General features: G+C 46.4%; 1 protein-coding gene across 4 annotated transcripts; it reads left to right on the top strand.

Annotated features, from left to right (window-relative positions):
- Positions 1 to 1,772: 1,772 nt before the first annotated feature.
- On the top strand, positions 1,773 to 15,122 carry LOC120683548 (LEAF RUST 10 DISEASE-RESISTANCE LOCUS RECEPTOR-LIKE PROTEIN KINASE-like 2.4). 4 transcript variants are annotated; one of them, XM_039965631.1, is made up of 6 exons: positions 1,773 to 2,562; positions 2,669 to 2,823; positions 12,224 to 12,265; positions 12,739 to 13,554; positions 13,639 to 13,694; positions 14,862 to 15,122. In XM_039965631.1, exons 1-6 carry the CDS (start codon positions 1,913 to 1,915, stop codon positions 14,874 to 14,876), a joined length of 1,734 nt encoding a protein of 577 aa, XP_039821565.1. In that variant the 5' UTR covers positions 1,773 to 1,912; the 3' UTR covers positions 14,877 to 15,122. The 4 variants fall into 4 exon arrangements, with proteins under 4 accessions (XP_039821565.1, XP_039821563.1, XP_039821564.1 ...); XM_039965629.1 differs by having other exon boundaries at positions 13,639 to 13,801; XM_039965630.1 differs by having other exon boundaries at positions 12,739 to 13,694.
- Positions 15,123 to 26,844: the final 11,722 nt, after the last annotated feature.

Below are 26,844 nucleotides of genomic sequence, written 5' to 3'. Positions count from 1 at the left end.
ATTCTATAATCAATTTAGTATAGGGTTTATTTAAATTCCATGAAAGATTATAATGTCGATTATATACAACTAATGCTACTGATCTTCCTGTATATGACTGATATGTTTCAAGCTGGCACGGTGTAAGCACCAGCAGATAGTGTGGAATTGGAGGAAGAAGGGAATCGGGGAAGGCTAGCAAGAACTGGGGATCGAAGGAGGACAGATTAATTGGGAAAAATAGTTTGTGTCTTCATACATTAGTGAATCTCTCCTCTCCTCTCTTGCTAATACATATACTACTCAGTTCTCCCACTCTAGGCCAAACACTCTTCTACTAGGCCTCTTCACTCTTGGGCCAGACGCCTGCATCGCCGTATCACTTGTGCTGCTAACACCCCCCTCCTTTTGAGAACCGACTTGACCCCAAGTTGGAGGTATAGGAAATTGTTGACGAAGAGCTTCCAGGTCTTCCCAGGTGGCGAGCGACGCAGGCATCCCCGCCCACTTGATTAGTCTTCTTCTTGCCGTTCGGAAGTGGGCGAAGGATGTGTCCAGGTATGAACTTTGCAATTTCCACCATAGAGATCATGCTGGCAAACCTCATGTACCGCTTCGACTGGAAGCTACCTGCTGGATCAATGAATGTAGATATGACAGTCATTTGGGGTGACCGTGCAAGTTTTTTTTTTGGTGACTGATTAAACCCAAGTTATATGACCTGCAACTTGCCACCTTGGGAATCTCTTATTTAGCATCAATGCAGTCAGAACTATGGTGCCATGTAAGTAATACTCTTTTATGTTCTTGGTACTCATTTTGGTGGTTGCATGCTTGGACTTTTATATGTGAGAATTCTTGCGCTAATACTCAAATCATGTTTTTACATACTCCTACTAGTGTATGAGAAGTAACATGTTTTTTCATGCTCCAAATATTGCATTAATAATTTTTCAGCTCCCGTAGCAACGCATGGGTACACACTAGTTAAATCATAAAACACATGTACATGAATTGATTCTCTTAAAAGAGAATTAATCAACAACCAAACCATTTTGTGATAAACTGCATGGATTGCCATACCTCTTCTTAGGGAAAAAGCATGAACCACCTTCATGTAGGTTTAACTACAATTCGTGTAGCTTTTGACGCCACTATAGATTCAATACATAATTTCAGTAAGAAATCCCCTCAGAGATAAACAAGAATTTGGAGAGTAGAGATGCTCACGGGGCTGTGTTGCTGCCTATCGCAGTGCCATTCTGCCACTGCCATGCCCCGGTTCCGCCCCGTGCTTACAGCGGAACACATCGTAGGAAAAGTAGCGAAGGGCGCCTTGTGGACATGGACAAGCAGAGCATCCGTGATTTCTTCTCGTGTCAGTCTGAGCGATCGAGTACAAATTTACATTATGATCTTAATTAGTATCCCTACAGGTGTCGTAGAGACTGTCTAGAGGATCCATAAAAGTATGTCCCTGACAAAATGTGAACTTGTACATGTATCTGCACACTTGCAATTTCTCATTCATTCATATATGAGTCGTCATACTCGTACCTTTGGCAGCCCCAGTCCCACTCCAAAGCTACAGGCCAATACATGATTAGAAAAGACGACCAGCAACACGGTTCCATGACCTCAGAAAGCTTGACGTTGACGCAATAGTAAACTGATGACTGCATTGATTCTTCAGACCCACCATGATTTCATTAATTGTGATCTATCTATCACTATGACAACTGGACCCGTTATAACCCTTGGACATGGTCACAAGGCTAAGCAAGGTACTGGCCCCAAAATAAAGAAAGACGCACCGAATTGCACTGCTTGGTCCAGAGGTAGCACGTTGATAAGCTTTCCCAGTCTGAACCTTACTGCGACCGCGTGCTCACCAAGACACCAATCACTCGATCTTACGCCACCTGCACCTACCATGGCCGCCGTGAACTTCCTGCTCCTCGTGCTCCTCGCCGTCGCCGTCCACAGCGCCGCCCTTGCGCTCGGTCAGACAGTTCAGGTCTGGTCATCCTGCTCGCCGTCGAACTTCACCCCTGGGGACCCCTACGACACGAACCTCCGCGGCATGCTCAAGGACCTGGTCACCGTCGCGGTCTCCTACGGAGGCTACGGCAACGACACGGCCGGCGGCGGCCCCGACCAGTCCTACGGTCTCGCCATCTGCTACGCCGACGCTCCCCCGGAGGTGTGCCGGCTCTGCCTCGGGATGGCGGCCGGGAACGTGACCATCGCGTGCCCGCGCTCCACGGGCGCTGCCATGATGTACAACAACTGCTTGCTCCGGTACGCGAACGAGAGCTTCCTCGCGCGCCCCGACATGGTGCAGAGGTTCTCGTTCTACAACAACCTGACGCGCGCCGGAGACGCCGCCATCTACGCCGCCGCGCTCGGGCGGCTCATGGACCGCCTGGCTCCTGCCGCCGCCGCGTCGCTGCGGTTCTTTGCCTTCGGACGCACCAACATCACCGGCGACCAGAGCCTGTACGGGTTCGCGCAGTGCGTGGCGGACCTGTCGCCGGACGACTGCCGCAGCTGCCTCCAGCGCATCGCCGCGTCATTGCCCATGTAACTACTCTTACATACTGGTCACATGATTTCTTGTTTTGTCATCCATGAGCTAGCTAGCTAGCTAGCTGACGATGAGCCGCCATTGCTGCCCGCACGCACGCAGATGGACGAGAGGAGGGCGCGCCTACTCACTGACCTGCTACACGCGCTTTGAGGTGGTGCCGTTCTACACGCCGCCCAACACGCAGACCATCGTCGTGGCGCCGGCGCCGCCACCAGAGCCGTCGCCGGGCCCAGCAACGGCGGCGGGGTTCCGAGGTCAGTTCCTGTAGCTCACTAGTTATCATTGTCTAATTTGGTGACGCACTGGTCCGGCCAGTTGAGTCTTTGGTGAAGGTGACGCCGATCAACAACGCACGGATGGTACCTTGAATGTAGGATTTGTGACCAGGTTGTCTTAAGCTTCTTCCGGTCCGTTTTCATTGGGGAATATTTCATTAGAGATCACACGAAAGGTCATTTCTTTGGTCGCGTGTCTGCTCGTCAGTTCTGAGAACAACAAAACTGCTGTCTTTGTCCATGCTGACAACGCTTTATTTTTTTAATCGGTCCTGGAGACCTGCCGACACTACAAGAGATGTTATGATAGGTGATATTTTATATGTCATAAAACTGATAATTTCATCAATTTTTATGATTTGTGACCCTCGGTGACGAACGTACCTATCACGCGTAGCAAAAGGTGTTCTAGGACGAAAATGCTTATTTTTTATCAAAAATTTTGTAACGAATCTTCTATTATTGCTGATTTATGACGCTCGCTTTCCATCATTATTATTATAAGAAAACGTCACAAGGGATGACTATACCCGCGCCATGTAGGACATAAACATATAAAAATTTTGCTTGCACCTGACGTGGCAAGGGAATCCATTTGAAGCCAGCAAGGGCCTCGTTTGGTTCGCGTTAGGATTTTAGCGTGCTATGAATAATAATATTTTGACCGCTAATTACGGTGTCAAACAAAGGCAGTTTACAAAACCAACTCCAGAACTCCCGCGCTAGTGACCTTGAAGAATCTAAAAAGGTCTTTGACCGCGCGATTAGAGGCGATTACTGTAGCATTACTATAGCCAATCATCGATTAATTATCCTCATTAGATTCGTCGCGAAAAGTTACACTCATCCCTAAAAATTTTTTATAAATAGACTTCATTTAGTATTTTATGCATGCGAAATTTTTTTTTCGGGAAATGTGCGCGCTATTTCGGTAGAATGCCAAACAAGGCAAGGCCCATAAAGCGAGCAATTTGTGGACCAAAGTCAGGCCCGCGCACTGGTCCGGCAAGTTGAGTCTTTGGTGATGGTAACGCCGATCAACAACCGCCGGATGGAATCTTAAATGTAGGATTTTGATTGTGACCAAGGCTGTCTTCTTCCGTTTATGTTTTGTGAGATCATACGGACGGTCATTTTTTTCTTTGGGTCGTGTCTGCTCTAGTCAATTCTGTGAACATCAAAACTACAGTTTTATCCTAGGACAGAGACCTTGCCAGAGGCATGAGTCTCCTCTGCGGTACAGGACTCACCTGCGGACGTGTGGATCCAAGTGTAGGAGGGTCCGCTCGCATCGAGGGAGTGCTGCAGAGGAACTACTTCCCAAGTTAAGGATGAGGTTGTGAGAACTGTCAAATTTGATACTCTTTAAACGAATCGTCGGTCATTATCATTCAAATGAGAGTTAACACGTGTTTGCCGGAGAGCGTGCTACGTGTTATCCCACATCTAGAGATACGAATAACTGACACGTCATTCATCCAAAATAATATCAAATCCGGTAGTCCCGGCATGTGCTCCAACATACGCCCAGAATCAGCATATGCACATACCGTTTACAATCGAATACATCGCCAATAATCCACAAAGAGCAGTTTTACAATACCAGAGTTCGAATCTTAATACTACAAGTTCAATATAGGAGGGTTCAACTAACTTCCATTACAAGCATTGGGCTCACGAATGCCATATTAAACAGGAATTTAAAATTTATTGTATTTACATGCTCTCACGGAGTTCGATTATGATAAAATCTACTACGATGATGATGTCTTGCTCAAGGACACCATCCCAACCTCAACGACCTACTCCTCCCCCGTACCTAAAACGGCAGGGTAGAAGTGGCCGAACACCACTTCCGGTTCACCTTCAACTAGGGTTAGAAGCATCCTGAGTACAAAAGTACTCGCAAGACTTACGCGATTAAATAAACAAGGATCATGCAAAGGCTCAAGTAAAAGCTTTAAGGTTAAGTAATTATTGCATAAGCATGAGCTCTCTAAACTAACACCTAGCAAAATTAATTAATGTTGCCCGACCCCATTAAATATTAGTAGAACATATTAAAAATAACATAGTTATTCCCGAGTTACTAAAATCCATTCCAACATGTCCGCACTTCTACGAGGAGTTCATGGGATAAAGAGCGTGCTCATAACCGAGAGCGCGGCAATTCGAATTGATTATAACCTTGCAAGGGTGTATTACTTTACCCACACGACGCAAGGACCATGCGACTCACCCAACCGGCCAAAGTTGGATAAGGGGGTATGTAGCGAAAATGGCCTCTCATGCCATATTTCAATATAATGTTTTGGCGATTGATGACACACACAACACTTGGACTAATATATGTGTTAAGATGATTATTATCAGGCTTAAAGGTCCAAGGGATGAAAAGATACAAAACCCCGAAGAAATCAAGTCGAAAGGACCAAGACAGAGGTAATTTGCACTCACCGGTTAAACCGACGTGAGGCAAATTACATACACCGGTGCAATGAGTTCAGAGAAGACTCAGTCAGCAGAGTGCACCGGATGAACCGACGATGGGAAAAATGATGGCGTCGGTGCAATGGACCCAGAAGCTGAGGCTAGGGTTTAGCGTCGGTTGAACCGACGATGCCTGAAGACAAGCGTCGGTGCAGTTGTCCAGAGACTCCGTTTTTGGGGGTTTCTGAGCTTACATACACCGGTTAAACCGATGATGAATTCAAGAGCGTCGGTGCAATTGATCAAGTAGCCGTTGGAGTAGTAACGGCTAGTTGCTGGGAAAATGCACTCACCGGTTAAATCGGCGATGGCGATTTTCCTGAGCGTCGGATTAACCGGTGCTAAGGAAATCTGTCAGCTTTTCTCAACGGCTAGTTTTGGAGGGTTGGGCTATATATATCCCACCCCACACCTCATTTGGTGTGTGCTGAAGTTGCTGAAGAGATAGAGAAGTCTACTACACTTGAAGAACACCTCCAACCACCATAGAGCTTCATTGTACATCATATAAGTTTAAGCACACTTGTGAGAGTACTTAGTGCTTGATTAAGCTTAGCTCTTGAGAGAGCTAGCTTAAGAGAAGTCTTGCCGAGGTAAGCAAAACATTCCCGTCGACGACCCTCCGACTTGGTGTGGAGCGGTGCCGACACTTTGTACGGGGGAAGAGGAGACCCCCTCCTTGTTGGAGAAGCTCCGTAGTGGATTTCGGCCGGGTGACCGAGAGAGACGGTGGCGGTGCACGAGACTCGGTGTCTTGTGGGCACTTGCCTTTGCTTGCCGGTGCGCCTTGGTGGCCTAGTGCAAGACGGTGATCGGAAGAGCCTCGGTGTCCCGTGGACGTAGGCATTTGAGCCGAACCACGTTACATGACCGTTTCTACTCGGAAGTTTGCATCCATCTTGCCCTTACCTCTTTACTTACCGTATTACGTTTCCGCATTTACTCTATCTTGCGTGCCTTTACTTTCCTAGTTAGTTTGATTAGGATTGGCTATAGGTTGCAAGTCTTTTGGGGTAAGTAGAGAGTAGCATAGATAAACCTTAGTCATAACTAGTATGTGTAGGACGTGTTAGGTTTATCTTATGCAAGTAGATTGAGCCCTAGGTTAGAAAGCGATTTAGTGACCCTATTCACCCTCTCCCCCTCTAGGGTCGGATACCCCGGCGATCCTTACAGGGTACCCACGTCAACCGTACCCAACAAGGCCCGATCATTGAAATTTTCACACCTAGCTTACGCGTAGAGACTTAGTTTCCACTGGGGACATCTCTAAACTTTCCTACACATAGGTCCACCCGGGGACACCTCTAAGCCTCTCTGCATAGCCCTTAGCCACGTATCTAGGACTGCACATCAATGATCAAGTCAAAGAAATTAATTGGTTCATCCGTACCATTATATTGGATATGTGGTAGCACGAAAAGGTGCTCAAAACCGACGTCATCCACGAACGGACCTTAATCGATCCAAGCGGACTATGCACATGTGACTTCATTCTCTAGGCCCTACCTTTCCGCTCGAACCTCGATACTGCATTTCACTTGCCCCAGTTGCTCAAGTGCGATCAAGGATAATCAGGTAAGTGTGATACTCCAAACCATTCCTTTCGAGCAAGCAATATGAGTATTCTAAGCAGGGCTAAGCATATAGTCAGATTAAGTTATTAACTGACTAACAAGTGACAAGGACATGGATAACAATTCAAGGAAGGGTAATGCAAGAGAGTAGGTACCAAAATGCAATACATACATACTATATAACCCCATATTACCCGGTGATGTAACTAACTAACTCAGATTAAATAGGAGTAAGGAATCATGCTTAGCTGCTTGCCTTGGATAGCTTCGGACTCGATCACGAACTGGACTCCGGGTTCAGGCCCAACGGACTTGGCGGGCTCCACGGGTTCGTTCTCCAACGGTTCGGTCACTATAATGCATGAATGCGATGCAAGAATTAAGAAATGAACTTACACCGCAAGCACAAATCACAAATTAAATTGAGCATGCAAAGAACATTATAAAGAACTCATGAAAATTGGTTTTGTAGCAAAAGCATTTTCCTATAATTAATCATAAATATATTAATTTTCAGCAACTCTAAACAAGATAAATCGGGAAAGGCATGCAAACTCAACTAAACAAATCTAAAAAAATTATCATAGAAACTAGGCAGGAACACAAGGCTAACAAAACTAGTTTTGCCATTTTACCACTTTCCAACGCAAAGTTCAACATTGCAGCACAAATCAAGAAACCCTAAACGCTAGATCCACCCCACGGCCAGCCAGACTTGAGGCTGACAGGCGGGGCCCACGGGCCAGCGGCCCACCAGCCCGAGTCAAAGCCAACCATGGGCCTTGACCCACGGCGGGGCGCGGCCAGGGCGCGCTGTGGGCGCGGCCACGGTGTCGTGCGCGGCGACGGCGAGCAGCGGCGGCGCGAGGCGGCGTAGCGAGGCGAAGCCGGAGCGGGGCAAAGGGTGCGCGCACGGGGTGGAGGCGCCGGCGGTGAGGCTCACCAGCGGTGGCGCTAGGCGGCTGCGGGCGGAGGCGCTCGCCGGCGGCCCAGCAGGGAGGGGGAGGAGGCCGGGTAAGGGCCCAAACTGGTCGAGGATGGGGAGGGCTAGGGGGCACACGCGCTAGATCGGGGAGGACCTCACCGGCGGCGACGAATCGCGGCGGCGACGGAGCTAGGGTGCGGCGGCCATGGTGGAGCAGAGCTAGGGTTTGGGGGGAAGAAGGAGCCGGGCGCGGATAAGGAGAGAGCAAGGGGAGGGGCAGACTTGGTGCAGATAAGGATGCGCGCGCAGTGCCCGAGGATGGCCGGCGCGTGTCCCAACGATGGCCGGCGGCGGTGGCGACGTGTGTCGCGCCGAGGCAGAGCAGGGGAAGGAGAAAGGGAGGCTGACGGGTGGGCCCGGGCGAGGAATTTTTTTTCTTTTTTTTCTTTAGGCTGTGACAGAGGTTAGTAGGGATACAATTTTATCCTTTAAAAAATCAAATTACAATTCATCTTTTGCTTAATGTATTTACCGAGTTTGTAGTAGTTTCCAAGTGGAGCATTCATGGTTAGAGTTGTATGCTATTCTACACCAATAGCTAAAATGAGCAGAATTACTAAATAAGTTTTAAGTAGTTCAGTAATCGCGAGTAATTATTGAACATTATTCAGTAGCTTGGTAATTTAGTTCAGTTTTTTATGATTATATTTACTAGTAACAGAAAGTGGGTGATATATACTGAACTACTGGAAACTTATTTAGTAATTCTAAAAGAATAACAAGGGCTCCTTAAATTTTTTTCAAAAGTGCAGTGCATGGTCCCACAACATCCAAGCCATCAAAGGATCCAACAAACTCTACAAGTAACAAGTTGATGATTTTTTCTTCAAGACTAGCTAGTACCACAAAGCTCAAACTCTATATGCAATGCATTAGCATGCTCTCAATCTCACAAGCTGCGATGTCAAAAAAGGAAAGTGAGTGAGAGAAGAAAGATGACTCTAGTATATCAACAAAACTTTATAAAGAGCCATGAGATCTAAAACACAGCCAGACATGATGTATATATTGAGAACCCTTGGGAACCTAGCTGTTAGCTTCAAACATTAAGTCAAAACACAATTCTAGTGGACTATCCGCTGTTACAAAATCGGACAATCTGCTCTTTAAAATAAAAATGGCTATTTTAACAATAAATGTGTGTCAGAATCTCATGGACTCCCGAAGAACCGGTAGTGGCTCTATCCAGCTTGAGAAGGGCACTAGTTAGGAGCTAGCGGACTGTCGGTCGTTTTATACGTTTCGCCCACCAGTAGGGGTTGGACCGTCCGACCTAGGATGAGTGCAACACAAAAACATCAATGTTTCATCCCTGAAGTTTAACATAGCAGCAGGGGACCATTTGCCACTGTTGGTCGGTCTGCCACTCAAAATTTGCTCTCTCATCTCAACAATGTATTTGGCGAAGCCATAAAAAGGTATGTCGTTGCACATGCAGTTAGACCATCCACCATTCTTGCTCAGTTAAACATCTTTAGAAAACATCTTGAATGCTATTCTTTGAACCTTTTGAAACGCCACTAACCATAGTAGTGACACTGTAGAACCATCAAGCAAATGAATATTGGCTCCACTTCATAGTATAGTATGGCTATCTAGACTATTAATCCATTCATGTATCATTCTCCAATCACATCTTCATCGGTGAAATAGAAAAAGGAGCGCCATGTACTTTTGCCATGAGCTTTTTTGATGGTATCATCTAAGGTATCACCATAGTCCATTGAAGCTTGGTTCATGTCCGGGACTAACCTATTATTATATCTTAAATGAAATTATTAGTCCACAAATGTTATCATTACACTACTAGAAAACAGCCCTACCGGTCCGCAACCGAGACTACAAGTAGTCTCAACCTTTAGTACCAAATGTTATTATCAACCAGTATTAAAAGGGAAAGACGCCAAAAAAATTCCAAAACAAATATTTCAAACCTAGGAAAGATCCATGATTTTAAAAATAAGTCAGCTAACTAAAGGAGGGAAGCTTTTCGCGTGTACAATGCTTGGGTTCAAACCAGCGACCTCTTACATCATGTGTACTTTCCTCACCGTCTCACCTACCCAACATATCTAACTAAAGAATAGATGTTTTTCTTCAGAATTAAACCTTGAATGATCCTTTATGGGTGGCAACGACTAACACCAACCAATACTAAAGGGTCCATATTAGTATTGGTTGGTGCTAATGTGAGTATATGTACCGGTACAAATGTGTATCTCTTAATACTGGTTGGTGTTACCATCCTTTAGTCTTTGATCCAATTTGCACTGGTATTTTTGTGGTGGATGGATGAGGGGTTTTCTAGTAGTGTTAGTTACTAAAATCGAAATTAGGGGTCTAGATGCTTTCATGTGGGCAAATGTTGGCAACAGCAACATATAAAAGACAATATCATCGAGTAAACAACAGAGTTTTTGACCGCCAAGCAAGACAAGTATACACCAGCTTCTCGACACCATTGCTGATGAGTCTGTTCAATAGGTGCTAGCGGGTTACAAGTAGGTAGAGTCTAGCTACTGCTCTAGGTCGAAACCTTGGTCACACATTACTATATGTAAATTATTATTCTCTTGTCGCAACTCGGGCTACCCTTGGTTGCCCATATGGTGCTTGTAAACTCTTCTCCTTTTCTCTTTAGGCTCCGTTTGGAACTTTTGAATTTGAATTCCATTCTAATAATTATAATTTAGACACACATCTATTAGTCTTTTTTTTATAAGGGAAATTTTATTGATTTCAAGCACAATACATCAAGGTGATACATCGTCTTGAAAATTTCCCGACCTCTACCTAAACGACACACAGCCTAAAAAGAGTTTGATAAAGATCCTTCCACACTAATGACTGTCAATCCGAAGACTAGACCGCCACCCATGTGCCCGGGCAAAAAAAACCTTGGCCACCTGTGCCAAGAAATGAGAGGCCGCTACAAGCTTGTCCTGCAAAGTATACTTCTGAAGGATAGCCCATGTACGGAGCCAGTGCGTAGTTGAGTAGATAACCTGCAAAAAGGAAGATTTTTTGTTATCGAACACCACCGCATTTCTGCATAGCCAAACAGACCAACACAAGGCTGTCGCGCCCAGAAGTACTAGTGGCTTATATTCTTTAGAAATTCCATTGAGCCAACTCCCACACATACTAGGCATATTATGAGGTTTTGGTATGCCCCAGGCCGCATAGACCGAAGCCCATACCATTCTCGTGAATCGGCAGTCAAAAAACAGATGTTGTATCGTTTCATTCTCATGACAGAAACAGCACTGTTGGTTCCCCTGCCAATTCCGTTTTGCAAGATTATCCTTTGTAAGAATGACGCCTAATCTAAATAAGAGAATATGGAAATTAAAAGCCCCACTCAAGATAAAGATATTCCTCTGGTATCTTAGACACATCTATTAGTCTAATATGATCATATATAGAATATATTTGTATACTCTTATTGGCAATACGAGTGAGATACTTATGTACTATATTTCTACTACAGAGGAGTGAGTCAAAGAGTGTACTATAAGTTATAGAATTGAAACATAGATTGGAGATGTATAGAATCAATTTCTATCTCCCACCCTATGAGTTTACCATAGGCTTATATCTAAACTTTGGAAAATGGTTAGAAAGTGGTGGGATGTCAAATTCTAAGCCAAACAGCCTAGTTTGTTAACTAGATTTCAATTCCTCCAAAATGAGTGGATCCAAATAGCCCTTTAATGAAGTACATATCCAGCCATGATCACCAAAAAAAAAGACAACATCATGCCTTACATTGATTATGCTATTCCCTAGTGCATGTATGAGGCCAGTCTTAAGGAGAGGGGGGGGGGCATCATACTGTTACCAAAACTGGAAATTCGGTAAAGGTGCTAGAGAAGTATCATGGTGATGACACTCCTAAATTTGAAATTTTGGTAACAGTGCTAGAGGATTATCATGCCTAAACCATGGTGCCAGAGGAGTAGCAAAATTACTAAACAAATTTTCAATATTTCAGTAATTGGTGAGCTATTATTAACATTTCTCATTAATTTGGTAAATTTAATTCAGTATTTCGGCGATGCAAAATTACTAGACAAATTTTCAATAGAAGGTGGGCGAATAACGTCCTACACCTAGGGTGTAGAAATAGCATTGCCATACTGAATTAGCATACGCCAAGATAGTTATGGCTGTGGGAAAGACATGCCTACAACGCTAATCAAAACCCTAGCCACCACAATTCTAGTTGTATACAGTCACCTGCACATGACGCCCGTGAACTTCAAATATATTTGCAGGCTCTATATTGTTTATGTTTAATATTGTGTATGCATATTTCATTTTACAGAAGCCAAGCTCAGAAAGTTTCGCTCAAGGATGTCATTGACGGGTATTTACTCATAATATTCTGATGACTTATTAGCATACTATTAATTATGATCTAAAAGCAATTCGTTTTTACATAATTTTGATGGAAGTAAGCACAAGAAATTTAAATAAAAAATATCATGGGTCATGTGTGATCGCATTTAGTGTATTTGTAAGGAATAATATAATGCATAAATCAATTTGCTAAGTTGACAATTTGCTATAAGGATATATTCATATTACTGTGACTTACAATGCTAGAAGCATGACTGTAGTGATACAGTTGCTTTAATTTTGAGGAGAAATAACTAAGTACTCTGTGATAGAAATTCAACATAATCGTTAAAGTTGATTATTCTAGAAAGATAACTAGAACTGGGTTCATGATAATTGTATCCATTTTCTCATGGTAGGTAGTTATGTTATATAATAATATTATTTTAGAATGCTATAAATTTTGTTTCTCTCATTGGTCACACACTTTCTTTGTACTAGTTCCAACTGTGGCGGGCATTCTCTTGGTCATGGTCTGTGTTGTGTTTGCCATCAAGATCCATAAGAGTGGAAAGTTTCAATCAATCATTGGAGTGAACTCCATTCATGAAGAGAACATTGAGGAACTACTAGAAAGCTATGGTTCCTTTGCTCCAAAGAGATATAAATATTCACAACTAAAGGAAATAACAAGATGTTTTAGCGAAAAACTTGGAGAAGGTGGTTATGGCATGGTATATAAAGGTGCATTACCAAGTGGTATATTTGTTGCAGTGAAGTTCCTCCAGGACTTCACAAGAAATGGAGAAGAATTTGTCAATGAGGTTATCAGCATAAGAAGAACATCTCACGTTAATATTGTTACCCTGCTTGGTTTTTGTTTGGAGGGATCAAAACGAGCTCTTATTTATGAGTATATGCCTAATGGGTCATTGGACAAATTCATTTATGATGAAAATTCAAAAGCAAGTCTTGGATGGGATAGGCTCTATGATATATCAATAGGTATTGCAAGAGGTCTAGAGTATTTGCACCGTGGCTGCAATACACGCATCATACATTTTGACATTAAACCACATAATATCCTTCTTGCTGATGATTTTGTCCCCAAGATTGCTGATTTTGGCTTGGCTAAGTTATGCAATCCAAAGGAGAGTTACCTATCAATGGCGGGCATGCGAGGGACAATCGGATTCATTGCCCCTGAAGTTTTTGCAAGGAGATTTGGAGTAGTTTCTACTAAATCAGATGTCTACAGCTACGGAATGATGCTTCTTGAAATGGTGGGAGGAAGGAAGGATCTGAAAGCAAGTGTTGGTAATTCTAGAGAGATATATTTCCCAGACTTGATCTATAGCCATTTGGCTGAAGTAGGAAGCTTGCACTCATTTGATATGGCAGGAAAAACAGAAGAGATGGCAAGGAAGATGGCCTCGATTGGCTTGTGGTGTATACAAGTGAGTCCTATTTCTCGCCCAACAATGACCAAGGTTTTAGAGATGTTTGACAAAAGCGCTGATCAACTTGAGATACCACCAAAGCAGCACTTTTATTCTGCTATAGAGTATGTTTTCCTGCTACTTCATATGAAAGCAACTTAATATGTTTTTATAAAGATTTTTAGAGAATTACTCACCTGCATTAGTTTTGAATATTATGCATTAATTAGTTACTTACACACTAGTGACAATAACTAAGCATGCAAGTGGCTGAGTACCCAATGGTATCTTTTTAGCTATCTGATTAGTTACGACTTACGATCAAGATAATTTTCCTTCTAATTGATTGATTGATTTATTTGAAATGCCATTCTTACTTTTGTATAGACATTTATAATTTGTCTTTACAAATATATCACAATGTATTGTATAGACACTTCTTGTGGCACACTTTAGAAAGCGTCACATGTATTGAGACACTATCTGAGGAATTTTTATTTATAGAGACATTTTACATCATTTTATAAAATGTCAATACAGATTATTAGGGCAAGTTTGAGATGCTTTAATTTTTTGACCTTAGCCCCATAGAGGCATAGTTTGAGCCATTCATCTTAATATCTTGAGACACTATTTAAATCATTGAGGCACATTATGGAATACTCATAAGAATTATACTAAGATATGTGTAACAATTGGTGTAAGGTTGAGATGGCTAGCAAGTTGAGGATTATGCAGAGGTCTTGAGTTCCAAGCTTCCAAGCTTCAAAACAACATTACTCAAGTATTATCATGTTTTTAGTAATTTTTAGACACCTAGAGGGTAGAGACATAATAGTGTGTCATTACAAGTTGTCTTATAGAACATGGAGACCATTAGCAAAGTGTCTCTTCTATCAAAGAGACACTGGTTGTAGTGGCACCTCTACAACATAGTGAAAACCGACTCTATGGTTATGCACAGAAAACATAAAATGTCTCTAGAAGCTAAAAATAGTGTCTGTGTCTCTACATGGGTGTTTTGTTGTAGTTGCATCCCTACTCAAAACTGAAACTATGCAACGTATATTTCCATACTGCTACTCATAAACCAAGTTTGATTTAGTTTATTATCATAAGGATACTACTGCAATGCTTTTTTCCGCACATGTTCGTACTATTAATTTACAGTTAAATAACATGCAGGGAAAACTCACCTGAAGAGCCAACTTCAGCGCTGTAAAAGAGGAAGCCATAAATCCACAACTCAACCAAAGATCCAGACTATATTTAATTATAAGTGCTCCCTTGTGCTGATCCTCTTAGAGCAGTGCCAAATGTGCCAAATGAACAAGAACTGTAATAGAATGATTAGTCAAAATATGTAAAAAAAAATACAAATGCTATATTTATATAAAGGAAACTTATTGGTAGGACATTGAAATTTTGTGATTTGGTATGTGGAAATTTCTTTGCCAGCTAGACATACTGTTTTTTTTATCTTGAGCACAATTCACTTTTTTCAAGTGTCCTATAGACACTACATTAAAATGGATCATTATTTGATGTTCGAAATGGTGGACTAAAACACGGTGGTTATTGCAATACTTCCGATAATAGCCCCATAAAAATCACCGCTAGCCAAAACGCTATCAAGTAATGCAATAAAGCAGATGAAAGCTCTCAAAACTGTCTAATTATTTTTCTCAGATGTGTTCCTTCTGCCACCGTCTGAAGTTTAGATGGATAAGATAGATAGGTCCCCTAACTTGTCTATTTGATATATCTTTTGCAGGCAGCTGACCTTTTTCACCGCTCCACAGAGCCCCTTCACTACCGCCGGTTGAAAAGTGGCGTCACCGCTGGTTGAAAAGTGGCGTCACCGCTGGTTCGGACAGGCCATTAGATTAGTGTCGATAGTGATGCGATGGTCCATCACCAACGGTTCCTGACCCGATGGTGTTTCTATTTAATATCTTGATAAAGAAAAGATAAAAACAGCGCCGCCGCCATCGCCTAGCATGCTCTGCCGCCGCATCCGAGCCCCACACGCTGCCGCCGCGGAGCCCTCGCGCCGCCGCAGCTTCAGCTGCTCACGCGCCCTACCCACTGCAACCTTGCGCCACAGCCATTGCAGCTCCTCGCGCCCTGCTCGCCACATCCGAGCACGCTGGCCGCTGCCTCTGCAGCTCTTCATGGTCCGCCCGCCGCATCCAAGCGCAGCTTCCACGGGCACCTCATGCCGCCGTTGCGCCCCTCCACCCTAGCGTGAGGTAGAATGGAGGGGAGGCAGTGATTGAGAAAGATGGGAGGAGATGAGGCGCCACGATGCGCACCTGTCACCATGGCACTGCGCCACTGCTCACAGGTGAGGGAGGGAGGAGAAGGAGAATGAGAAGGGAGAGGGAGGGAGATCTGGGATGAGAGGATAGAGACGGGGACGCGCATCGGCTGCCATGGCCTGCACCGCTGCTCCCAAGTGAGATGAGGGAGGGAGGAGGAGATGGGAGAGGGAGGGAGGAGGAGCTGGGGTCAACTGATATGCCTTCGCTAGAAATAGTGTGGCCCAAGAATTTCACACTATTCAGCAAGAATTCGCATTTAGAAAAATTTAGCATATAGTTGATGGTCTCGGAGGCGTTGAAGAACAATGCACAAGTGCTTACCATGCTCTTCCTCATTATTGGAATAAATAAGTATGTCATCAATGAAAACCACGACAAACTTATCAAGCACCAGCATGAATACCAAATTTCTGAGATACATGAAGTAGATAGGAGCATTTGTGAGACCGAACGACATGACTAAAAATTCATAAAGTCCATATCATGTGGAGAAGGTGATCTTAGGGATGTCGCATGGTCTGATTTTGATTTGATGATAGCTAGAACGAAGATTAATCTTTGAAATTTTTTTAGCTCCAGCCAATTGATCAAATAAAACATCGACACGGGGAAGTGGGTATTTGTTTTTAATGGTTATCGCATTGAGAGGTCGGTAGTCACACACAACCTCAAACTATCATCCTTCTTCTTCAAGAATATGGCTGGACAACCCCAAGGTGAAGCACTTAGACGTATATATTGTTGGAAGCCAAAATTGGCATTGCCGAAGGCTGACCGGTCTGACCGGTCTGGTCCTGTGTAATCCGAATCAGGTTAGATCTGAGTTGTAGAGTTCGTTTGTAACCCGATTTGGAAGTGGTATGTCCTCCCCGGCCTATAAATATAAAGGCCACGGCCGATTGAGGTCCTTCTACCCAATCGAATCAATCAATTTACAATTTTCCTATTTTTCTCCAAACCCTAGCTTTTCCAACCTCATGCTGTTCTTTGCTTGTCTCGATGGCGTTCAAGGATGTCTTGAGTGACCTGCCAACCTCAAGACAACCCTAAATCTACGAGCTCCGACGGGTTCCCTCCCGAGCTTGTGGTTTTAGGTCTTCGCGAAGCTTCTCTGCGTTCGACCGGTCGCCGGCGGGCTTCGCTAGGTTCTGATTGTTGCGATCCTGCACGTTCTAGCATTTGTGTGTTGGCCAATTCTGCGTCAACATAAATTTTGGCGACTCTGCTAGGGACAGATCTGAGTTCATCGGGCGCAATGGCCGGTGAGAAGGTTGACCCCAAGGTAGATGCAACTCCCATCGACAGCAAGTATGAAGACATGCCTGAGGAGACACGCAAGCAATTCGAGGCTGCGTTCCAGAAGGAACAGGAGGATGCCAAGAAGAGATTGCTTGCATGCTTTAGGAAGACTCGGCAAGGCGTGTTCAAGAAGGAGGAGTTCAACAAGCCCACATTCGCACCACCACCGCCGAACCCATCTACTACAGCTACAGCCGTTGCTTCATCTGCTTGCACTTCAAGCTAGGTAAGTTTTACCTTCGATTCTATTAAGCAGTTTGCCGATGCCTTTTTGAGTAGATTCGAACAGTCCCAAACGCTTACACAAGATATACTTATGGACTTGAGTATGCAAAACAAGGGGAAGAAAACCGTCAATGATTATTTCAATTTTTCCTCTAACCCTAGTCTTTCGGCCGCACCGTCAGAGAATTATCAGTATGGTATACCGCCGAATTACTTCGCGGGACAGACGCCCCCGCCGTGCTCAGTTCGGCCGTCCAGGGCCGAACCGATCAGATCGGTCGCCCCGACCGGTCAGACCGGTCAGACCGGTGCCATGGTGCTCGGTTCTGTGTCACAGCCACAAATTGCGCCTCTTCCTACTTCTGCTGATTATATCCTGGAGAGAGAATTGGCGGATTTTGTGCCGCCGTATATGACGAAGTCATACGGTGCACCCCCTTTTCGTCCACCGTTTCCCAAGGATGTTTGGGATGATTGGCTTAGGGCTAATCCACAATATACCACACAAACGATGTCCACTACTGATTCTGCGACACATCATTTCGGCCAAACATCTATGGGTAGTTATGAGGCCGATCTTGCTAGGATATGGGACAAGCTCCCTACCTCCCAAGAGGACTCTCTCATATAAAAGACAACAACCATTCGACTACTACAGTACTCGACCCAAAAAGACCCCCAATCAAGGGAGTCATCACACAAGAAGATGAAGACCTATCGACTACTATAGTACTCGACAAAGAGGGCTCATCCGTCCACGAGACGATCAAAAACCTCGACTACCATGGTACTCGAACAACCATGACACATGAAAATCGACTACCACGGTACTCGAAAAAACAAATCAAGACAACCAATGACAAAGGCAACCAGCCGATCGGCCGTCAACTCAAAAGAAAGTACTATACATCAGAATGTCGAAAGTATTGCAGCGGATATCCGTCCACACAAAAGCCAAAGGAATTTCACAACAATTGTTCAAGCCTCTGGTGCCAGCTCCAAGCCACTAATAACCCTATCAGCGATGGGTTTCATCTCCGCGACGTACTTAGACAATTGTTCCTCTGAACAGCCAACGGCAACCCCATCACCAATAGGGGACAAGTTCGTGGAAGGGAGAAAGGACTTGACTAATCCTAAGGCATGAGCTAAGTACTCCCTAGAGGTGTCGGAGAAGAAGCTACTGAGCCGCTGAGGAGCTTCACGAAGACGCTCCAGCAAGCTCTTCTCGCCAGCTCCCTCATCCTCCACCATGTCAACGACTACTTTAGCCGCCACTTCAAGATCAGCCAACTGCTGGGATAGCTCCCTGATCTGCTTCATATCACCGACCGTCTGCTTGTCAGCATCAGCTTTGATCTTGGTCAGCTTCTCCACAGCATCTGCGTGATGATACATAATATTGGTCAGATTAGTCACCTCGTTATCCTTTCGCGACAACAAGCTTTTAAGCTCTGTCAAAGCAAGAAAAAACATGAGAAGAGAAGAAAACTACTCGAAGGACACAAAAGAAGGAAAAGAATACCTTTCTTCTCCTTGGCAGTAGCCTTGGCCTTCTCTTGCAGCTTGGAGGCCTTATCCTTCATAGCAGAATTGTCCTGCTCCAAAGTTTCAACCCGGGCCTCCAGAAGCTTGACCTTCTCAGACTGCTCCCAAGAAAACTTCTCAAGAGCAGCCATCTTCTCAAGCTGCAGTGCCTGGTCAGTTGTCAACTGGAGATCCTCCCCAGTCCGCCGAAGGAACTCGGCCTGATCAGCAACTTGCTTAGCCAGATTCTGTCAACAAAACAAAGTCAAGACAGAGTACTTGACAAACTCAACTACTCGAGTATAAAAAGATACTTACAACAAGAGAAGAATGGCAGTCCAAAATATATGGAGGCATCTTCCAGCAAGCAAGGACTATCACATCAAATATTCCCATACCCCAATTCTCACTCATAGTAGCAATAGCATGCATCAATCAAAGCTAAGTACGGGAGACAAGGAATACGGAAAGTAAATGGCCATACAAGCTCATCTCATCACTCAATTTGGGAGCATAGCGTATCTAGCAAGCAATGCCTAATAGGTATTCAATCGCGGATGGGCGTGAACCTGATAGGTCTTCGTGGTCTTTCTTGGTCCTCTGACGTCTTTTGGTCGTCCGGTACATCCTTCTGGGTCCTCCGGGTGTCGGGGTAGTCCTTCTGGATCTTGTGGTCGTCCGGGACGTCGGTCAACTCCTCCACGTCAGGACCTAGTCATAATTACGTATAAGTACAGGGGCCAAAGTGCAAGAATGCACAAAACAGGCCCAAAAGAGATCCAACTCACAACAAAACCGATTCTAATGCATAGATCATGATTTTACAAGAATTATGAAATTGGTTTCATATTTTTCGGAGCTCCGGTTGAATTACTGTGAATTTTCTACGGTTAAAGCATTTTCTGGAATTAATAAATGATTATCAAAAAAGGAAAAACTCAAAGGTGACACATGGCAACACTAGAGCATGCCACGTGGCATGATGACATCAGCACAACGTCATCATGACGTCACCTGGGGGTCAGCTCTGCTGACGTCAGCAGTGGGCCCTGCTAACGTCAGCGTTGACCAAGTCAACGATGACCGTTGACCGGTCAACCGGGTCAGTGGGGTCCGCGTGTCAGTGGGGCCCACGGGTCAGTCTCTCAGTAGTGACTTACAAGTGGGACCCGCGTGTAAGAGCAAAACCAAAAAAGAAAAAGGGAAAAGGTTGTAAGGGCTAACGGGCCGAAAGCAAGCTGGCGGCCCATCAAGGCTCGGCTCACACGAGTGGGCGGCTCAGCCTGTGGCTTGCAGGCCGGCTTAGGTTCGGCTCAGTAAGGCAGGCCAGCTCAGGGTACGGCTCACAGGCCGGCTCGGGCTGTGGCTTGCAGGCCGGCTCGGGAAGCAGCTCGGGGACAAAGGCCGGCTCCGGTCAGACGGCTTGAACGAAAAAAAGGGCCAGCTCAGCTTCGGGCTTCCTGGGCCGAAAGTGGCCCGTCTTCTTTTCTCCTTTCCTCTTATTCTTTCTCCTTCCTCATTTCTTTTCCTCCTCTGCTTCTTTCTTCCGGCGGCGGACAGGTTCACCGGCCCTTGTGGCAGTGGCAAAGCGGCTCTGGGTCGTCGGCAAGGTGGGGTAGAGGCAGCGAGGTCGAGGCTTAGGCTTGGCGCGCGCACAAGGCCGCGCAGAAGGATTAGGCTAGAGTGACGGCTCGATGGCGAGACCAGTCGAGGCAGAAGGAAGGTGAGGGGCAAGGCAAGGTCAAAGGGTACGGCGGCGAGCACAGGCAGGTCTACGGCGCGACTGCATGGGTGTTCCAGGATGAGCGCGCGCGGCGCTTGGCGTGGCGAGGACGGAACAAGGGCAAGGCAAGGTCGGACACGGGTCCGCGGCGACGAGTTCGAAGTGTGGTTAAGGCGGCTCGGGATGGCGAGGTCCCGCAGCGAGACAGATCCAAGGGGGCGCGATCTGAACTCGACGGCTCCGGTGAGCGGCTGCGGCGGCGACGACGTGGTCCGGCAGCTCCTTCTTCCTGGTTTGACGATGGTGCATCTCCGGCGGTGCGTCGGCGGCGAGGTTGTCTTCACAGGGTCCCTCTCCTCCGAGCGGCGACGAGCTTCTTTCAGGGCGACGACAGCACGAAGACGAGGACGGAGGCCAAGGTGACAAGGCAGGGCTGCAAACGGCTCAAACCCGCAACGTCGAGACCGGCGTGGCGATCTCGCATTCTGCAGCGAGGATAGGGGCAAAGCAGGGCGGTGGCAGATGGGGCTAGGGAGCGTCGGGAATGCGACACGCATGGTGCGGTGTGTGCACGCATCAAGCGCGACACAACCACAGTGAGGTGATGGTGACGGTTCAGGTGCGTGCGCGCACGACGTCGTGAGGGCATCGCGACGCGGGCTTGGTCAGGTGGAGCCGAGACGAGGCTGTGCGAGACGGTGAGTGGCGAGGCGCACGAGTGCGGCCGGGGCCAAGGCATGCCTTCTGGCCCGGCTGCGAGCGGCGCGTGAACGCGTGAGGGCGTTTGTGGTTCGTGGCGTGCATGCGCGTGGTCTCCATGCCGCGACGTCGCGACATGGCAACGACGGCGGGGCACAGCACGGGCAAGATCAAGGGCGGCGAGGCTCGGATCAATGGCACGCAGGTAGGGAACACGAGGTTAGGTAGGGGTTGGCGACACCTACCGGCGGGCTCGGGGGCGACGGAGTTGGTGCAGCGGCGAGGCGGGGCAGGAGCGAGGTGAGGCCGTGCAGGAAGAACAGCTACGGCGATGTAGACGATCAGGCGCAGGCTCGGCGTCGGCGTTCCTCGGCGGCGTCACTCCGGATCCTCCTTCTTCTCTCCTCCTCCTCATGGCGTTCGGCACCTCCTCCTCCTTCTTCTCCTCTCCCTCTCCTCTTTCTCTATTTTGGCGGCTGGCGGCGGACAAGGGAAAAGCACTTGGGCGGAGGCTGCGGGTTTTATAGGCAGGTCAGCTAGGGTTATGGGCTTGGCGCGGGGCACAGACGCCGAGGATTGACGCTGGGGGTCGGTGGGCGCGCGGAGGCTATGTGGCAAGCATCCAGCGGCCTCCCGCGTGGAACCTAGGGTTTCCGGGGTGCGCGGCGCGGGCCGAGGGAAAAAGGTGGCACGGCAGTTTCGTCCGCTTGTCGCGATGCGGGGATGGCACTGCGCGGGAGCAGGTGGAGGCGGCGGCGCCGGGCAAAAAGCAGAGGAGGGCGAGGCGAGGCGGAGGGGAAAGGCGCACAGTGCACCTAACCAGTGGGTTCCGATTGGCAGCGGCACAGGTGAAAGGTGAGCGGGCGGCGCTGGCTGGCTTGGGCCGCGCGGGCGCTTCCGCGCGTGGGGGTAAGCTGGCTGGCGCGGTGCCAACGGGCCTGGACAACAGGCCAAGCGGAGGTCTCGGGCCGGCGAGGTTGCAGGCCGGGGTTCAGACTGGGCCGGTTTGGACTGGGTTGGCAGGCCGGGTTAGGACGTTAGGTGGGTTTGGGCTGCTTACAGGGTTTAGGTGCTGATGGGCTTAGGTGGTTTTGGGTCTAACCGGGCTGGATCGGACCTGGGTTCGGGCTGGTTAGCGGGCTCGTCCGGTTTGGGGTCAGGGCTAGGATAGGTTAGCGTGTTAGGGTTAGATATGGTTAGCGGGTTGTTAGAGGTTAGAGCTCGGATTTAATTTGAATGGCTCAATTCAAATTAAACCCCACACAAGTGTTAGCGTTTGAAATTAAATTGAGGAGCACACCTCGATTTAATTTCCACACAATTTCACCCAATAAAATAAATCCAAAACCAAATCAAATTAAACAAGGTAGAGCCAAATTAAAATCCAAGTAACTTCAAATGTTTCACACTAGCAAACAATAGCCTTAATTATAAACAAAGTTTTTAATTTACTAGGAATTTAGAGATGTAGAATTCCTACTTAGATGAATTATTTAAAGCATTGCCGAATTTTTTTTGAAATCCACATTTTTCGACTTTATAACATTCCGGAAAAATCTGGAATGTTACATTATCCTTTCGCGACAACAAGCTTTTAAGCTCTGTCAAAGCAAGAAAAAAACATGAGAAGAGAGGAAAACTACTCGAAGGACACAAAAGAAGGAAAAGAATACCTTTCTTCTCCTTGGCAGTAGCCTTGGCCTTCTCTTGCAGCTTGGAGGCCTTATCCTTCATAGCAGAATTGTCCTGCTCCAAAGTTTCAACCTGGGCCTCCAGAAGCTTGACCTTCTCAGACTGCTCCCAAGAAAACTTCTCAAGAGCAGCCATCTTCTCAAGCTGCGGTGCCTGGTCAGTTGTCAACTGGAGATCCTCCCCAGTCTGCCAAAGGAACTCGGCCTGATCAGCAACTTGCTTAGCCAGATTCTGTCAACAAATCAAAGTCAAGACAGAGTACTTGACAAACTCAACTACTCGAGTACAAAAAGATACTTACAACAAGAGAAGAATGGCAGTCCAAAATTCCCTGGACGACAGCAGTCGATCCCTCGACCGACTTCTCCACCTCTTGCCGCGGCACTTCCTGCAAGGATGGATTAACATTGGCGACAACCAAAGAACTCTTCGGTTGATCCTCGGCCTACTTATCTGAAAAATTCAAAGACATTAGCAAAAAGCTCGACGAAAAAACCAGTCGATCACATCAAGCCACTCACCAGTGCCAGCAACAGAAGACTCCTTGCCTGCCTCCCCGGCTGCAGGACTCTCCGCAGTACCAGCAGCGGAATCTGCCAACCGATCACCCTCCTTCGGCGAACTAGGAGGCAACTGGGCAATATTCTTAAGGGAATCAAAAATCCCCTTCTCCGACTCATCAATCCCTAGAGCGTCTGGATTGCTACAAAAAAAGTACTCGACACTTCAACACAAGAACAAAGAAAGCAGAGACAAGCAGTCGATCAACATTTGAACTTACTGAGAAGAATTTTTGAGCACGAACTTCTTCGGCTTAGTAAACTTCGGGACCACGCTCAACCCCGAAGCGCTCTGCCCCTTAGCAGAGCCACTCCTGCCAGATTCAGCCGGCGCAGCGGGAGTTGTGATGGCAGGGCTCTCAACAGAGCCCACAACCTGCCTCTTGGAAGGGGAAAGAGGCCTAAGAAGAAGAAAAGCCATCAAAATCAAACACAACACTCCAAAAAAGTAACAACCCGTACTCACCTGTCACTACTCCCAGTCCTTGTAGACTCGACTGCCGGCTCATCCGCTGTCCGGTCCCAGATATCCGACGCCGTCCGACTAGCCGAAGGACCTGCAAACAAAATACAACTGCGATCAATCAAGGACCCAACGGTCAACTTGAACCAAAATACAAGACAAAAGAAGTCAGATGCACACTTGAGTCAATATGTGCCAAAGGCACATCTTCAGGCAGCGGAGGCTTACTCTAATAGTTTTCGGGATTAATCTGCACGAAAGATACCGGATCAACTCGACTACTCGACAAAAAGCACTCGACTTAAAACTATAATCCACTACTCGATGCAGTACCTCCCGAGGACGTCTGCCAGCACTGAAAGTCCCAGCAATATTGGCCGTCCCAGCCAAGTTCTTCAGCAATAGCATCACCCGATCCTTCAGATCATCTTTAGTAATCCTGGATTGGCTATAACGGGAAGGATTCGTCTCTCCCGTATACTGAAAACCCAAATGGACCCGCCACTGCAGCGGCTGGAACCTCCGTATTTACCAATGCGCAATCAAAGAAGCACCGCAAATCCGGTGATCCGCCTTCAACTTCTCGATTTCTCCAAGGAGAAAGTTGACTTGATCTACCCTGCCTCCCTTGGAATTCCAACTAGGTCTCTTCACAGGGGGACCAGGAGTACGAACAGGAAGGGAAGAGGAAAGATTCCTAACGTAAAACCACATCCCCTTCCAGTTGATGATCTTGTCACTCAAGTCATAGGAGATATACTCGGGTTTCTTCCCCTGACGGAACTATAACCCGGCACCCCCAACTACATCTATCTTCGATTTGTTAGGGTGGGGTTTCAGATGAAAGAAATACTGGAAAAGATCAAAGTGGGGCTCCATCCCCAGGAAAGCTTCACACAGATGAACAAAGATCAAGATGTGAAGAATTGAGTTAGGGGTCAAGTGATGCACCTGAACCCCCCAATGGTGAAGAAGGCCTCGGATTAAATCAGAAACGGGAATACCGAAGCCCCAAAGAACATGAGGAAGAAAAACGACAGGTTCGTTTCCCCCCTCATGAGGAAAAAACTTCCCGCCCGAACGCCTCCAATGGATCATGTTCTGGGGCTGAAGAAGATGACTGTCTACTAGATTCAATAGATGGGAGTCAGTACACTTACTCGACTTCCACCCATGGACCTCCACCTCGGCACCGGCAGCGCCGCCCGCCTTCCCCTTCGCAGCAGATTTCTTCGGCGCCATGTGAACAGAGAAAAATAGATTCTCTCCTGCTTCATGCTCGGGGGATAGCAGTGGCTAGTTTCTTGTAGCACTTGGAGGCGAGAGCAGATGAGTTTTTTTGCGGTGGCAGAGAAGGTTAAGGAAACGTGCATAGATCTACTCGAACAGTTAAATAAGCACACCCCGTGGCAGTACGGTAAATAACAAGAAGCTCAAAGGTCACGCGCCAGTTCCAGAGTTATTTCAGCAAGCAAATTCCGGACCTCCCCACAGAAGAAGCGGAATCAGCGCAAAAACGGAAATTTCCTTTCAAGGATTACATTCTAATACAAGAAAATACACAGATCTCAATGGTTTCACCACTCGAAACCACTCGATCTCAACTACAAAGGGGACAGCCCAAGGGCTGATACAAAGATACAAAGCTTCACTACTATAGAATTCCTTTTCCGAGGCGGTCAAAATGGCTTTTCCGAGGCGGGCAGGCCAATCGCCTCGGACACTCCGTCACAGTTAATGGAGGCATTTACCGAGGCGGTTTCCCGACCGCCTCGGTAAAAGCATTAACCGAGGCAGTCATGTTACATCAAACGCCTCGGTTAATGCATCTTAATTGAGGCGGTCAGTATTAACTTGACCGCCTCCGTTATTGTATCTTAACGGAGGCGATCAGTTTTAATTTGACCACCTCCATTAAGATTTTCCATATTAAAAAAAAGAATATTTGATTTTGAATTTAAAATCGAATTTGAAAACCAATTCGAATTTGAAAACCCAATCAGAAAACACATATTACATCCATTTAGGTGCCAATCCAATTTTGCATAGTACATGTTCAACAAGTATATTACATCCATTCACAAATATATATTACATCAATTCGACATTAGTGTTCAAATGATTACAAAAGCTAAAGGCATCTAATCGAGTTCCGGCAACTTGTAGTCCTTCATGTTAAGTTGGGTTCTCCAGTTGCGTAGCCTCACAAACTTATAGTCTGTTGCTAGATCGCTCTCGTCATAGAAGGCGAGACCCCCAACATGACAACATTCATCAGTGACAAACTTACAAATGTCAGATATTATTTGGTTGATGACATACTTGTCCACCCTTGACCTGCGCCACCATGCTACAGATTTCTTGAGCTGTCGCCAGCTTCTGTTGTAACATCCGGCAGTCATGAGGTATGCACAAGCATAGTATCCACACAATACTAAGTATGCAGGTTGCTTCGCACACTGCATTAATGTAAGACATAGTTGTTAGGACACATAGATTGCATGCAAATGTAGTAGAACATAATCTTCTTCATACATACCGGAAAATCTCGCCTGAGGCGCAATTTTGTGCCATTCTTCTGCTTCTTTTTCTCGGACCTCCGATCATAGCAATCGGGGTCTTCCGCGTATTTCCTGTAAGCACTATATACGAAACA

This window comes from Panicum virgatum, chromosome 7N (genome assembly GCF_016808335.1).
Source record: "Panicum virgatum strain AP13 chromosome 7N, P.virgatum_v5, whole genome shotgun sequence".
NCBI classification, from domain to species: domain Eukaryota; kingdom Viridiplantae; phylum Streptophyta; class Magnoliopsida; order Poales; family Poaceae; genus Panicum; species Panicum virgatum.
The sequence above is the reverse complement of the archived record's forward strand: the minus strand, read 5'-3'. Positions and strand labels throughout refer to the sequence as shown.